Genomic DNA, 14,174 nt, shown 5'->3' on the forward strand with positions numbered 1-14,174 from the left:
TGTATGTGCATGTGTGTGTATTATAACACCATAGTGTGTCTCAGAGTCGTGCTGACCTAGATGTTCCTCTTATAATCAGCATAAACTTTAACAGGTAAGCCCAAACTGTTCACTTTTGAAAAATCTTGCCCTTAAGTTTTTTGGAAGGAGTAAGTAACCAAATTTTATGATGGAGAATGTTTCAGAAAGTAACTGGAATAGAATGACAGGACAGCTGCTTAGCTGATGTAAACAGTGTGTGTTAGGTCAGCAGCAATACTTGGTGGAGTTGGACTGTTATTGTTAATTAACATAAACATTTGCAAAATAAACTTTTCTTTTTGTTCATGGTAACTAGCTTCCTTGCGCTCAGAGCTAAATCATCAACATGCAGCAGCAATTGACCAGCTAAGGCACAACCATCAACAAGAACTGGTAGCTGCCAAAATGGAGCTTGAAAGAAGCATAGAACTTGGCAGGCGACAGGTAGGAGGCATTGCTGGCAACTGACTGTAAAATTCCATAATCAGTATTCATTTTCTCTTAGCTGGAGGCAAGAACTGTTGTGAACAAACAACAAACATGTAATCCTTCAAAGTCAGCCAGCATCAGCAGATAATGCATCCCTACCATTTACCTAAACTTCCTTGCTTAGCTTTTTTTCTTCCCAACAAAATTTATTCAAAGCCTAGTAAAGGCTCCGGTGTCAAGGCAGTTTCCTTTCAGAATTGTGCAGCTGTCTGGGAGCACACTGGCTTGCTCTGGGAGGAAAGTGCAGATTCTTGCAAAATGCTACTTGTCCTCAGCTGTCAGCAGGACTTAAAAAGGAAAAAGCTGTTTCTCTCCAAAGCCTAAGTGATAGGGCTAAAAAGTGGCTGGCTAAAACCAAATGATTGCTTCAAACTTAAGAGGTAGCTTCGTATTTTTTGCTTTTTTTCAGGAGCCAAATTGGAAAAGATAAATTAGCATCTAAAGAAAGCAGAGAAGACAATGTAACAGCTTGCAACTGTTTCTTAAAAAAAACACACACAAAATAAAAGAAAAACAAATGTCCAAATCCCAAAGCCAGTATGGACCACCTTTGCTTCCAGTAGCAAACTGATTCATTCACTTTTATCTTTCATTTTTCACTTTATACACAATCAGTTTTTTCCAGTAGTAACTACAAATTCAAAGCTTGATCTCTACTGAAAGGAAGACAGACTGCTGGAAATAAGAGGACCAAAATATTACTTCTCTATTTGCTTTTCTATTTGCTTTTCTATTTCTATTTGCTTTTCTATTTTTTTTTATAGGCTTTTCAGGATTGATTTACTGGTAGTCCAGCACCAAGGAGGTGGTGTGGGTTTAGAAATATATTAACAGAGACAACAGGTTTAGTTGTATATAGCCTTTACACAAAACCAGAGACAGTCAAAGATGAGCCCTTCTTTTTAATCTTCCTTGCTCGTTTAAAAGCATGAGCACTAGAGGCAAAAATGTTGTGCTGACAGCAGTCAACGAAAACATGCAGGATTTAGGAGGATATAGTTTCAGTCGTGTGTTGTTTAAGCCTAGAGTGAGACACCTAAAGGAGATGTTGGAAGAAAAAGTTTAAATTACAAGAGCAAGTGTTTGATCCAACCAGATGCCATGTCCTCTTGGCCTCAGTACAATGATGTGCTAAGCACGAGCTTTAGTTGTACTGAGGGCAAAGCAATTAATTGTGTTTTCCTGTGTTAAAATGCTCATCAGTTCACAGGGTCAGAGCTGAACTAGATGCAGAGAGGTCTGAGCAGGATGACTGTATTTGCTGCTTTTTGAAATATTTAAATATGTGGATATAAATTTTCCACGGCTTTTTCTTGTAACTTTAATATAATCTTTCTGTAGGGAGGTAGAGAGTTATTTTTAAAGGTCTGTTCTTAAAGTTGTCCTATAAAATTTGTGCATTAGGATATATTTTTATTTCCTGGATGTTTGAAGGCACAAAACACAATTACACATAAGACTACTTTGAAATATCTGCTGATTTGCTATCTGTGCAACCTATATGGTCATTAGTTATTGTGAAATTGTAACAAGTGAAATAGATAGAAATGGAAAACTCTGAAAAAGGTTGATTTTATTACAGACTTTTTCTAAACTGAGGACAATCATTATCAAAACCATTGGGTTGGGTTCCAGATGAGTTTCCCAGATGTTAACTTCAATGGAATTTCTTATGCAGAAAGAATGACTTTTATTGATTTATTGGACACAATATAAATATTATATAAACTATTTAGCACATATTATGCTGTGAGATACTTATGACCCTTATATTTATATATACATAAGATAGGAGACTTCTGAATCATAGTGTTCCTTGGTGCAGGGCATATGTCTTGAACTATTTTGTCCCATTGTATGGGGTTGCAAAGGGAAAACCAGTTTCTCTATATCATACATTGGAGAGGCAGAAAATGCTAAATGCCCAGACCCCCAGTTCTTAGTGGTATCTGGTTTTCTGTTGTACGTGTGGGCAAAAGGAAAATGCGATGAGCTATGCGAACTTCAACAGGCCATGACAATGACTGGTTTTAAATTTTCTTGCAAATGAAAATTGTTTGTTACATAACTTTGATTTCTTCTTTATTTGTGCTTGTACACAGTAAAAAACCCCTCAGTTATAATTACAATTTGTGTCAGCATCAAAAAGTGAAAAAATTGTCTATCAAATGGAAAATTCTGCTCAGCTGTTACCTTCCAAAAGCAAGTATTGTGATTGAGAGACAAGTCTAAAATATATTTTGTTGCTGCTACTTATATCATAGGAGAAAGAATTTTTATGCCGAATATCAGATCTACAAGATGAACTGAGACACCGAGACCATCATATAGCTGAACTGGACAAAGAGATTCTGCATCTCCATGAAAATATAAGTGCATTGACTAAGGAATTAGAGTTTAAAGGGAAAGAAGTTCTTAGAATACGCAGTGAATCCAACCAACAGATCAGGTATGAGTTTTTCCACTCTAAACTCAACTGTGTATCGTTTCACGTATTGTTTTACTTAAGAAATTTTACCATTTGCAGCTTTTAATTTATCCTCTTAATCAAGTGATGTTTTGTATCATTTAGTCTTCTTTAGAAAAAGCTATGCCCATTACTAGTAAAGTTAGTGAATATTACCATACGGTTAAGCTGCATTTCAGTGATACATTTTGGCATATTTTAGTAACAGTCCACTCAAGTGTTGGGTTTTGGTGGTTTTTTTTTAAATTCATTATGCTTGTTTATTTAAAAAAGCATTAAAGGAGATGCATTTTCTATGAAATAAGCTAGAAGATTGGAGGACAGCAAGTAGTGGGTTTTAATGAATCAGTAATTCCTTTTGTGTTGTCTGATACTGTGTAAAAGCCATTAGAAGCATGGCAGAAAATCATGATGAACAAACAAGTCTGATTTTAGAATAACTCTTTTTAACAAAAAATAAATTAAACAGGATGCATGAGCAAGATTTAAGCAAGAAACATGAGAAAGAGCTGGATGTCTTGACAGCAGATCACATCAGAGAGAAACAAAGCATGCTGGCAGATTTTAATAAGACCCAAGAGCTGCTCAAGGAAATTAATTCAGCTTTACAATTTTCGTAAGTTTTGTTGCATTAAAAAACCTTATATGTAGCTGCGTTTGAGTGAATAGTTTATTCTGGTGTCCGTAAGTTGCTGAAGATGCAGATATGCAAAAACCTCAATCACATATGGGGCCTAACCTTGCATTTTTTAGGCAACACAATTCTACAAGCTTTAAGGGAATTTAGTGAGATAAATTGCTAGGGATTTGAGACCTACCTTTGAGGAGGAAGGATATTAAATCTGTGGCGTTCTTAGAAAATTGGTGAAAATGTTATTTCAAATGTTTTTTCTCAAACTTTAATACATCTTTTTTAAGAACACAAGAGTTTCTTCAACAAGTTTATAAACAGTACAATACTTGCTCTTAAGAAGTCTGATTATAGCACATGAATGATACAAACATTTTCAGGTTTGCTAACATAAGGAAACTTAGTGTCTGAAATGGATTATGTGAGTCAAAATGCCACCTGGGGTTAGACCACCTCTGGGCAGAAGTGGTGCAGTAGTGTGTTGTCTAGCCGGTGTTTTCCTGTCTTCCACATCCTTCATTCCTTATCTCTGTGTGTGACGTAACCCATTTGCTCAGGGGCTTCTGGCTGAGGTTTTATAGTGCATTGAGGCCTTCCTGACACAATGTTGTCACTGAGGGATTTGTATCTGCAGCACAAAAGATTTATGGCAGAGAAAATACTTGCTTCTAAGTATATGATAGAAAACTTGTTTAAGTAAATATCAACTAAAAAAGAACAATAAAGCCAAATGCATCTAATTCTTTATTGATGATGAGCACTCAGAAATTGTCTTCAAATAAGATGGGTATAAAATTCTAGTTCTTAATCCCTTGTAATCGCCCACATGCACACTCTTGTGCCCTGATAAATGTGGTAACTTGCCATTCAGTAAATTAGGTGTAAACTACCTCCTGTTTACTGCATTTATCTTATATAAGAAACATGCCTATGAGCAGCCACCAGAACTAGGTTTTGGAACTGTTTACCCTAACTTTTTCTCCCATGAAGTTGTTTGGTTTTCAGTGTCCTGAAATTTTCTGAATTTAGTTGGTTCCCTGCTCCTGGTTCTTGCTCAACTTAGAGCTGCGAGGAAGCAGCCGCTGGCCTACAGACAGCAAACATTACCCAGGGTGCCCTGGCCTGGCTTTCAGTGTGTTATCTCTCTCTACTTACACTGAAGCAAGGAACTGTCAAAAGAGGAAACTATGTCAAAAAAAAAAAAAAAAAGAGTTTTATGCAGCCATTTCTTAAGTAACTGTTTTGAGGTTTGGCCTCACCTAAAGCACGGCCTCGTGAACATTTATGAAATGGAGAATCTATCTTAGAGTAATTGAGAGTGGGTATCATTAATTAAGCTCCACAACTAGAGTCTTTAAATTACATATTATGTCTTTGAAAGAGAAAAAAAAACAGTTCTCTGAAATATCTGAAAATAAAATGACAGGTGTGCGGAACTATGTACTGTTCTCTGGGGATCTGTATACAATAGCTTAACCCAGCATAAAACGTATGCAGAAAAATTAAGCCAGCTGAGCATATTTCTGTTCTGCTGAGTCAAATGCCTTTTCTGCAAATAAAAACAGTCATGTTGTTCAAATTCATAATGTTTTATGTAAATACATTATGTAATCTCCTCAGATTATGTACAGGTTATTTGAAGGTTATAAATACAATTTAATATGAACTGATTTTTTCAGATGCAACTCAAAGTAAAAATCACATAGCTGCTTCTGAAGGGAAAATATATATATATCTAAAGTGAGAAATTATGTCTCCTTCCAGGTGTCTTGTGGAATTAAGTTTGAGCTGACTTAGACACCTTAAATTCATAGATTTTTATCAGGGTTTGTTTTGGATTTTTTTTTTTTTATTTCTTTTTTCATTAAGTTTGTTAAACTTCCTGAATCTGTTCTGAAACTTGGTTCACTAATCTACATGAGGGCTGAATATGAGACAAGTATTTTAGTAGTTTCCTTTGGAACAATGTTTCAAAGAGACACAGTCATTTAAAATGTCATGTTTTCAAAACTTGTTCTTTAAGAAAAAACAAGGAGATACATGCAGTTACTTGTACAATTCCTTTCTCAGTTGGCTTATTTCACTTCTCTCCTTTAATGCTTTCCCATCAGGCATTTCAAATTTCCTTCTATTTTTTTCAAATGTTTATCAGTTGTTACATTTCTCTTGATCCAGATATCCTAATATCCAAGTGTTATTGCTTTTCTTTTGCAGCTCATTCCTTTATTCCATCTCTAATGGTACTAAGTTGCTTTTGTGGAGAGGAATTAGTTACCCATTAGTCTTCACTGTTCTTGGATATCTTTGTCCCAGTATGTTCCACATGAACTGAGGAAGACGGTGCCAGCCTTGTCTGTCTGTCCAGTTTCTCCAGTATCACAAGCATGCATCTTTATTCAGAGTAGTCGTCTATGAAAAGAGCAATGATACTGTTTGTTTTCCTCATCAAGAAAGTGAATTGCCAGCTTTTAAAATTTACATTAACATTAAGTATAACACAATGTAGTCCCTATATTTTACATGAGAATCAATCTTAGCTACGTACTCTGTAATTCTACTGTCCATATTATGGTTTTGAATGCCTTATTTTCAATTTGACTTCCAAGAAGCCTTTTTTCAAACACTTAGTACTGCATGCACAAGAAGGATGTTATGTTTTTAGAATTTTGCCCAGATTATTGGGCAAAATTACTGGAACAAAAGTTATGGTTATTGTTGATTTTTTTTTTAACCGGCTAAAGCTGAATGATAACATAGAAATTAATTTACTTCAAGGTGATAAGAAAGTCATCTTCTGTTTTTACTCCCTGAACTCTCTTTTGTACTAATCAAAGATGTGACTATTCACTCATCATTTAACACGCTAATGGCGGTATTCTTTCCTATAAAGTTTAGAAGAAATGGAAGAAAAATATAAAAACAGAGAATCAAGACCAGAAGACTTGCAGCTTATTTCAGAACTGAAAGACCTAATTGCAGAGCGGGACCAGCTTATAAAGAAATTGATTGTAAGACTTTTATGCTCTCTTGGTTTAATATCTTGACAGATATAAAAGTTAATCTAATTCAAAGTGTTTGAAATGTATTTAAAGAACCAATCCTGCTAGCATGTTATTCATATTCTTTAACAGATTATTCCTGTGGTTCCAATGACTCACAACAGTAAAACTAATTAGATACAGAGAGTTTTGCACAATCAAGCATAATACATTATTAAAAAAATATTTCAGTATGACCTTGATCACATGTCTCCTATCTCCAATCCTGGAATAAGCCAGCCATGTAAGCCGTATAAGAAACGGTCTCATCTGTGAGGTTTCTAAGACCAATTTCCTGATCCACTGCGCTTCCCAAATTCAGAGCACAACGCCCTGACTCAGATTAGCCTGATTAGATCCTGATTCAGAGGCAAGAAGGAATAAGGAAATTCAAAGTAATTAGAGATCAGAAGTTAACTATACTGAGTCTTACCCAGTGCATAATCCATTAGGCTATGTTCACTCTCAGGAGCATAGAACTGCAACGGAACTGCATAAATAGAAATAATCTAGTATTTACATATAATAATATATAAAATACATTAAATATGAAATGCAATTTTTAGAATTACCAGTTTCTTTAGAAACATAAACATAAATTTATTTGAGATCATTTTATAGGCAGATTTGGCCACTAACTGACTGAAAATGCATAAAAAGAAGTTTCTATTTGTTCTTCTTTTTAGGAGGACAAAAAGTTCTATCAGCTGGAGCTAGTTAACAGGGAGACTAACTACAACAAAATGTTTAATGCAAGCCCTAATGTTGGTGTTATTAATCCATTGGTGAAGGTATGTTCCATGGACTTCATTGCTAAAGTGAAGAAAAAGAAATCTAAACTTAGGATATAGTAAAAAGAAGAAATATATGTGTATGTGTGCATGCCTGTGTGTATACATATATCACTCTTAAAAGACACGTTCAAAACAAGGAACATAGTTTTCCATTTGTCTCTACTTATTTTTGTGTAGGTTTGTTTCTTTTGTGTTGTTGAGAGATCCACTGATACCGTTGCCCTAGTTTGCTAGACATGTATGACATAAAACACAGTTCCTTCTCACAAAACTGCAAAATCAAAATAGAAAAGTGACAGAAAGGCAACAGAGGGCAGGACTGTAGCATGTAATAGAGAACAGTGACACCCGCAACCAGTTTTTAGTTTCATAATTTTTCTCAGTTATTTTGGAAAGTGCCAGGGCAATTTCATTTTTCAGGTGGTGCTCAGGATGGAAAAGCATTAGAAAGATGGAGAGGGGACGCTAAAGGAAGGGAATAAGGGTAAAAAGGGGAAGGAGAAGAATAGGAGAAGGGCGTGGAATGAGTCTGAATGGAGAAAGACAGTAATACTGGAGAACTGGGGTGACAAACGAGGTATGGACTGTGGGGGCAGCAGGAGACAGACGTCAGTCTCTAGCCTTCTCAGTTATTGTCACCTCCTGGACGAGCGAAAACACTTCAGTAGCAACCTTTTCCACTTCTCTCCATCTGGCTGAATAGCGGCCAGTGAAGGCTACTGTACAAGCAGGCATAGCAGCCTCCCTGTCACTTCAAAAGCCAGCAGCATTCCTTCATGAGGAATGCGAACAGACTGTGGTAGGGTACCTTAATTCTATTTGTTTTCACCACTTCAGGGGTAAGAATGAGTCCTCTGACATTTCCTTCCCCCTTGTGATAACCCATAAGTTATTTCACTTGCATGGAAAGGGAGGAGCTTTGTCCCAGCTGTAGAGGTGGAAGAACTCGGGAAGATTCTGAAGCAGAGGGTAACCCAAGGGGCACAACATGAGCAGCTCAGGTGCCCGAGAGCTTCAGTGACAGGTTCAGGCTCCGTTACTTAAAAGGAGGTCTGGCTGTTATCTGAGATCAGGCTGTGTTATTTAGCTAAGCCTCACTGTAGTTTCACATCAGATCAGCGTATTTCCCACTTCTGCGCAAACTCTGCTGCAAACTGTCAATATTCTCCTACGTTTTTCAGGAGCCCAACAGTTCTCACAAGCTTATCTGCAGATGCCTCACGTTTATGCATAACTGCATAAAAGAGCTTAGTTTGGGCCCAGTGGAGACAATACCAGGACTGCCAGATACAATTTGAATGCTTTGTTTTTATGTGATAAAGGTTGTTTGAAAATTTTGGAGGTTTGTCTGAACCACTCATTTATAAAGATGTGAAATGTAACCATCGAGTACATAAGCTTGTGTTTTGTGTGAAATCTGAAGTGTTTGGGAAAAGTTATTCAGTATCAGATTTCCGTAGTGATAATTCATATATTTATATTATATGCTTCTATCACTTAAAACTGTTTAGACTTTAAAACCGTCTTGTATGCCAGAACATTTTGATCTCTCATTTCATGAGTTGTGGACTATGTTACTTCATTTTGTCAAAGCACGTACTGTGTTATTGGAAAATGAATTACAAAGAAACTGAAAATCTCATTCTCTTTTCTTTTTTGTAATAAAAAGACAGAATTTATGAGTTGCTACGGGCTTTGCATATTAATGCAAAATTACAGCCATTGCACTATGTATTACAGCTTCTGTAATTTATGCAATGGATCTGTTCAGCATTACATTTTCACATCTGAAGTTTCTTAATACTTTGCATGAATTTCATGGAAACAATACACACAATTTTCTCTCTCCAGATTTGACTGCTTCAGAAGCACAGATTGTTTTATAGAGAATAAGATAGAAACTGTAGTATTTTTCTAAGCGCTTATGTGGAGAATACACATTTTCCAGAAATGAGCCCACCTATGAAGCACACAGATTTAACTACGGTGTGTTTAACACACAGTTTTAATGATGGTGTATATTACCTTGCAGATGCATTTTACATACAGGTGGTTACTTTTTCCAAACTATTTTTTCCACCATAATGTTATTTCTTGCTTCTTCAGCTACTACAGAACTAGTACAGTGTATGGGACGATCTTAGTTTAATCCTTTGCAGCTAATGATCTTTGATGCTTAAAGAAGACTTTTTTCTATTACAGCTTTCTGTTAAATTGTTGGGGTTTTTTAATTGTATTTTGATAAACACATCCACCAGTGTAGCTACAGTTAGTAGCATTTGCACCTACCAGCCCTGGAGAGGTCAGGCACCGAAATCAAAGCTAGCAGAGCGCTAAATAGAAGAAAGTACAAACAACCAACAGGACTCTGTCTGTCTCCATTTGAACTCGTGCCCACCCTTGAACAGAGCAGCTCTTCTGTTTCGTGGAATTCTGCTGGAAAATATTGTATAGAAACAACATGAGATTCCACTTGTCTTTCACTTTATTTAGTTCAAATTTGTGTAGTTCATAAGTCCTTAAGGGGTTTTACTCCTAGCTGCTTTGTTAGGGTTGCATATATGTAACTGAATGAAAGTATTTATTATCTATTCAAGCAATACATAAGTCATGAGAATAAATGAATCCATTCATTCAAAAGTCCTACTTTTGGAAATAAGGCTTTTTTAATATTAATATTTTATTGTGGACATGGAATAGTTGATAAAGTTAGAAAATACACATGGTGTTCTGTCACACAGCTATAGAATTATTTGAAGCATCTTTCTACGTTAAAATATCTATAAAAGTAGAGAAGATAAATACCGATTCCTTAGTCTGATGTGTTATGGAGAGTAAAATAGTGATATAAAAATAAAATTCTTCAGTATTTTGAGTCCCTTGAAATACTATCAGTAGGAGTATAGAGAGTATTAAGAAAAGAAAAATGTTCAGTTGTGCCATCTGGTGTCTAGAAGTGGCAGCTGTAGTAGCATGAGAAGCCTGGCCTTTTCCTTGTGCAAGAAACTGAACTCCTATACAGTAATCTTTTTATCTTTAGCAATATTGCTATAGTTCTTGCTAACTATAAGGGCATAATTGTTTTAAAAGAAATGTAGCTGCTTTTCTAGGTTCCATGTTCCAGTTACCAAAATGCACCTCAGTGACAGGGTGAAAGCTCTTGGAGAGATTCACTTTTTTCATCATTGAAATTTGCTGTAATTACATTTGAGAGCAGAGCTGTTTCACTGGTATCAAGGAAAGATGAAAAAGCAATTTTGTAGAAAACCTCCTATCTCGAATGTCTTAGAGCAAAATGTTCTATTGGAAGATCTCGTATAATATATTCATTGATTATTACACTAAGTCATAACAACTTAATCATCTTGATCAGAAATTGAATTTTTCTGCAAAAATTCGTGGTGTTCAGTTCTGGTCAAAGCAAATGGTCAAACTACAATTGGGAAAAAAGCCCAATCCGTCCCAACTGATCGCCTTCAAAAAAACCCGAACCAGCCATCAATATAGCTTTTATATTTGCAAATTTCCTCATCTGTCCTGGTGCGAGAAGCCTTCCTTACATTTGTTATTTTTAATGCAGCAAAAGAAGAAGAACGATAAATCAACAAACAGGTTTGTGAGTGTCCCCAATCTAAGTGCTCTGGAATCTAGCGGAGTGGTGGGCAATGGACATCCTAACCGCCTGGACCCCATTCCTAACTCACCCATCCACGATATTGAGTTCAACAGCAGCAAACCACTGCCACAGCCAATACCACCCAAAGAGCCCAAGACGTTTTTGAGGTTAGCACTGCCTCACCAATCTTTTTTTTTTCTTTTTTTTTTGCTTAACTCAGGAAAATTTTGCATTCCTATTGAGCTGAATCCCACTTGCTTTATGAACCTTTCAGAGGTACTTTTATGGCATTTTTAATTTTTACATTATATTTGTAACCTCTTTACAGTATTCCTTTTTATTGTAGACCTTGTTGAAATGTGAAGTATTCTCTCACTTTCTCCTAAGTCTTGAACTTTGAAAACCTCTTTAGATACTTTAATAGAATTCATGTGCTTCCAATTGTTTACATATATGAACAATTGTTTTAAATGTTTGTGTTATTTACTGATTGTCATTTAGGAATTGATACTAGCACAGAATTTCTTTTATTTGCTATTATAATGGTTTTTACGTAAGAAAACGATTTTCTGTGCTACATGAATGTTTTGTGTTTCCCCTTTCCTCACCCATATCAAATTGTTTCACAGGAGTAACCTTACTACAGCAGCAGGAAATGTACATGCTGGGATGCTTAATGCTGAGCTTCCAGTAATCAAAACCAGCATTAAAGTCTCAAGTAATTATCTCGCAAAGTAATATAGTGATTGAATAACATTAAAATGGCATTTTAGAGGCAGGATTTTCATCTTTTAGCCTTATGTACCTACATATTAACTGCACTGAAGTCCTGTACTCTATATTTAGTAGGTGCTGATCTCTTACCTCTAAGTTGGCAACTTAAAGCAACGTGTAATTACCAGTTCCACAGTTGGTAGTTTACTCTCTCTTTTGGCTTAATGTGAAAGACCACATACCTAGCAACTACTAATTATAAAAGGAAAAGAATAATGGAATCTAAAAATAGATGAGGGAAACAGTCTATTTCAAGAAAACAATCTTTTTTAAAAAAAAACACTGTTGCTTCTTTTTTCCTGTGCATGTGATGTGCATGAGTGTGCTCAGGTATCAATAACGTGCATGTGCATGAACTCATGGACTGTGATGCTGGCGTTCCCATTCCAAACTCTTTTGTGCTCTGTATTATCCAGTAATACAGTAGGGATTATTTTATTACCAATTTTTATTGATAAAGGAACTTAACTGTGTAATTCAGTTTAAATGAGATATCAGCATTCTCTCTTGCTCATTTTGTGAGAATTTTAAGTGTTCAAGGGGGAAACAAATCTTGTTTGCACTGCAGCAGTTTCTTTTTTCCTAGTATATTAGCATATCTGAAATGTGTGCATGAACAACAATGCAAGTGATATTTGTAATCGGTGTTAAGTATTAAAATAGTGTGTATTTTTGTTCAGTTGCCAACCAGTCTTTGTGAGCACATGTCTACAAATATGATGCTCGCATCATATTTTTGAAAATTAACTCTACCACAGGAAAAGGATGCTAAAAGAGGACCTTCTACAGTCACGCTTTTCCAAGAAAACCCTTTTTATTCTTCCCAAAAACCTACAGCTGTTTATGAGATTTTAAATTATGTTTTCCAAAATATTATTTGCCCACCCTGTAATGTGGCTTCTGAACTGACTTGTCCGTGCTGCTGATGCTCTCCAATGGAGTGGATGATCACAGATTCTGTAGGGAGACATTCAGTCATGTCCTGAGGCACACTGATAATTACCCCATGGAAGAACAGACTGTGTTCTTTACTGAATATTCTCTGGGTTTTTTTTTTCTCCTAGCATTTGTACTTTTTGTGTAGCTGTGGGATAATTGGTTGTTTTTTTTTTCCTTTCTGTGAATTTAGCCCTCCTCAGACTGACGCTTCACCAGTGGCTTCACCAGATCCACAACGCCAGGAGTGGCTTGCCCGATACTTCACGTTCTGAGAGATGATTTGTTTTTGTGGCACAGCGTGATGTGGACTGTTTGTAAGAGCATGACTTAAGTAAACCCTCATGTGAACAAGCTTTCCTGTAATTTGTCAAACACTGTGAATGAGAAAGTATTTGTCTTTCTGATTTGAAACTGCACTGTATTTCATGTTATGTTTGTTGGAATCACTTGACATGGTACTATATAATGTGTGTAATTATAACTATTATTTTTATTTAAAATGGAAGAATCTTTAAACTTTGTAATTACTACATAATAAATTTTGGTAGAACAAACATAATGCTTTCCCCCTTTTTCCTATAAATGTTTTTTCTTTGCTTTCAGGTAAGGCTTTTCCCCCCGGAATAACGTAATTGCATGGTTACTATAAGTACAATTCAAATTGTAAAAGGAAAAAGTAGTATGTATCTTGCTCTCTCTCCAGTTTGGGCAGGATATGTTCAATGCATCCCAATTCTATTCTGTTACTTTGTAGCGGTTTCAAAACTGTCCCTTTCTAACATTTAAAAGGAAGAATGTGAAATAAATCAGAACTAGTGTAGCTGCTAGTCTTCAGAGCAGAGTAATTTTGACAAGAGGGTGAAAAAAGCCACAAACCAGGAGCTGTTCAGTGGGGGGTTGACTCCTTACCTGTTGCTCATGAGATTTTACCGTCTAGTTATAATCAAACATTTTATCATTGAATTTAAGCAGAAATTGTTCCCACAAGTTATGTATTTCTTTTATGACTATTAACAAAAACATGCTTGAAACATTTTGAATACTGTACTAAGTATCTCTGCATAAATCAAGAATCTACATTTTGAGCATATAGTCCCGCTTTGGATAAAATTAATGTCTGAAATGAAAAAAAAAAAAAAAAAAAAAAGACCAAACCCCGAACCACACAACTTTTTCCCATTTATACATACTACAGATACAGAACTTTCATTAAAACTTAATTACCTTTCCTTGTCTATATTAAAGTTTTTTCTTCTTCTTAAACTGATATATGAAAATGTTTTTTCAGCTAGTGAGCATGATTCTTCAATCTACACCTTTTATGATGCCAGTGTTGCTGGAGGAACTTGCTGGAGCATATAGAAAAGTAGAGCTTATTGTCTTTTTTATATTTTTTCATTCAAAG

The 14,174-nt window shown here is 35.7% G+C and overlaps 1 protein-coding gene across 3 annotated transcripts in view; it reads left to right on the top strand.

The window, feature by feature from the left end:
• The window catches only part of FAM184A (family with sequence similarity 184 member A), a 69,612-nt gene extending 56,571 nt beyond the window's left edge, over positions 1–13,041 (top strand). Inside the window, exons 12-18 of one of the 3 annotated variants that reach the window (XM_075708026.1) lie at positions 338–465; positions 2,775–2,959; positions 3,447–3,593; positions 6,499–6,616; positions 7,333–7,437; positions 11,021–11,223; positions 12,960–13,041. In XM_075708026.1, the coding sequence (XP_075564141.1) occupies positions 338–465; positions 2,775–2,959; positions 3,447–3,593; positions 6,499–6,616; positions 7,333–7,437; positions 11,021–11,223; positions 12,960–13,041 (968 nt within the window). The remainder of the gene's footprint in view (positions 1–337; positions 466–2,774; positions 2,960–3,446; positions 3,594–6,498; positions 6,617–7,332; positions 7,438–11,020; positions 11,224–12,959) is intronic. The other 2 variants (XM_075708027.1, XM_075708028.1) reach the window with 2 other exon arrangements.
• The last annotated feature ends 1,133 nt before the right edge of the window (positions 13,042–14,174 follow it).

This window comes from Pelecanus crispus, chromosome 3 (genome assembly GCF_030463565.1).
Source record: "Pelecanus crispus isolate bPelCri1 chromosome 3, bPelCri1.pri, whole genome shotgun sequence".
NCBI classification, from domain to species: Eukaryota; Metazoa; Chordata; class Aves; order Pelecaniformes; family Pelecanidae; genus Pelecanus; species Pelecanus crispus.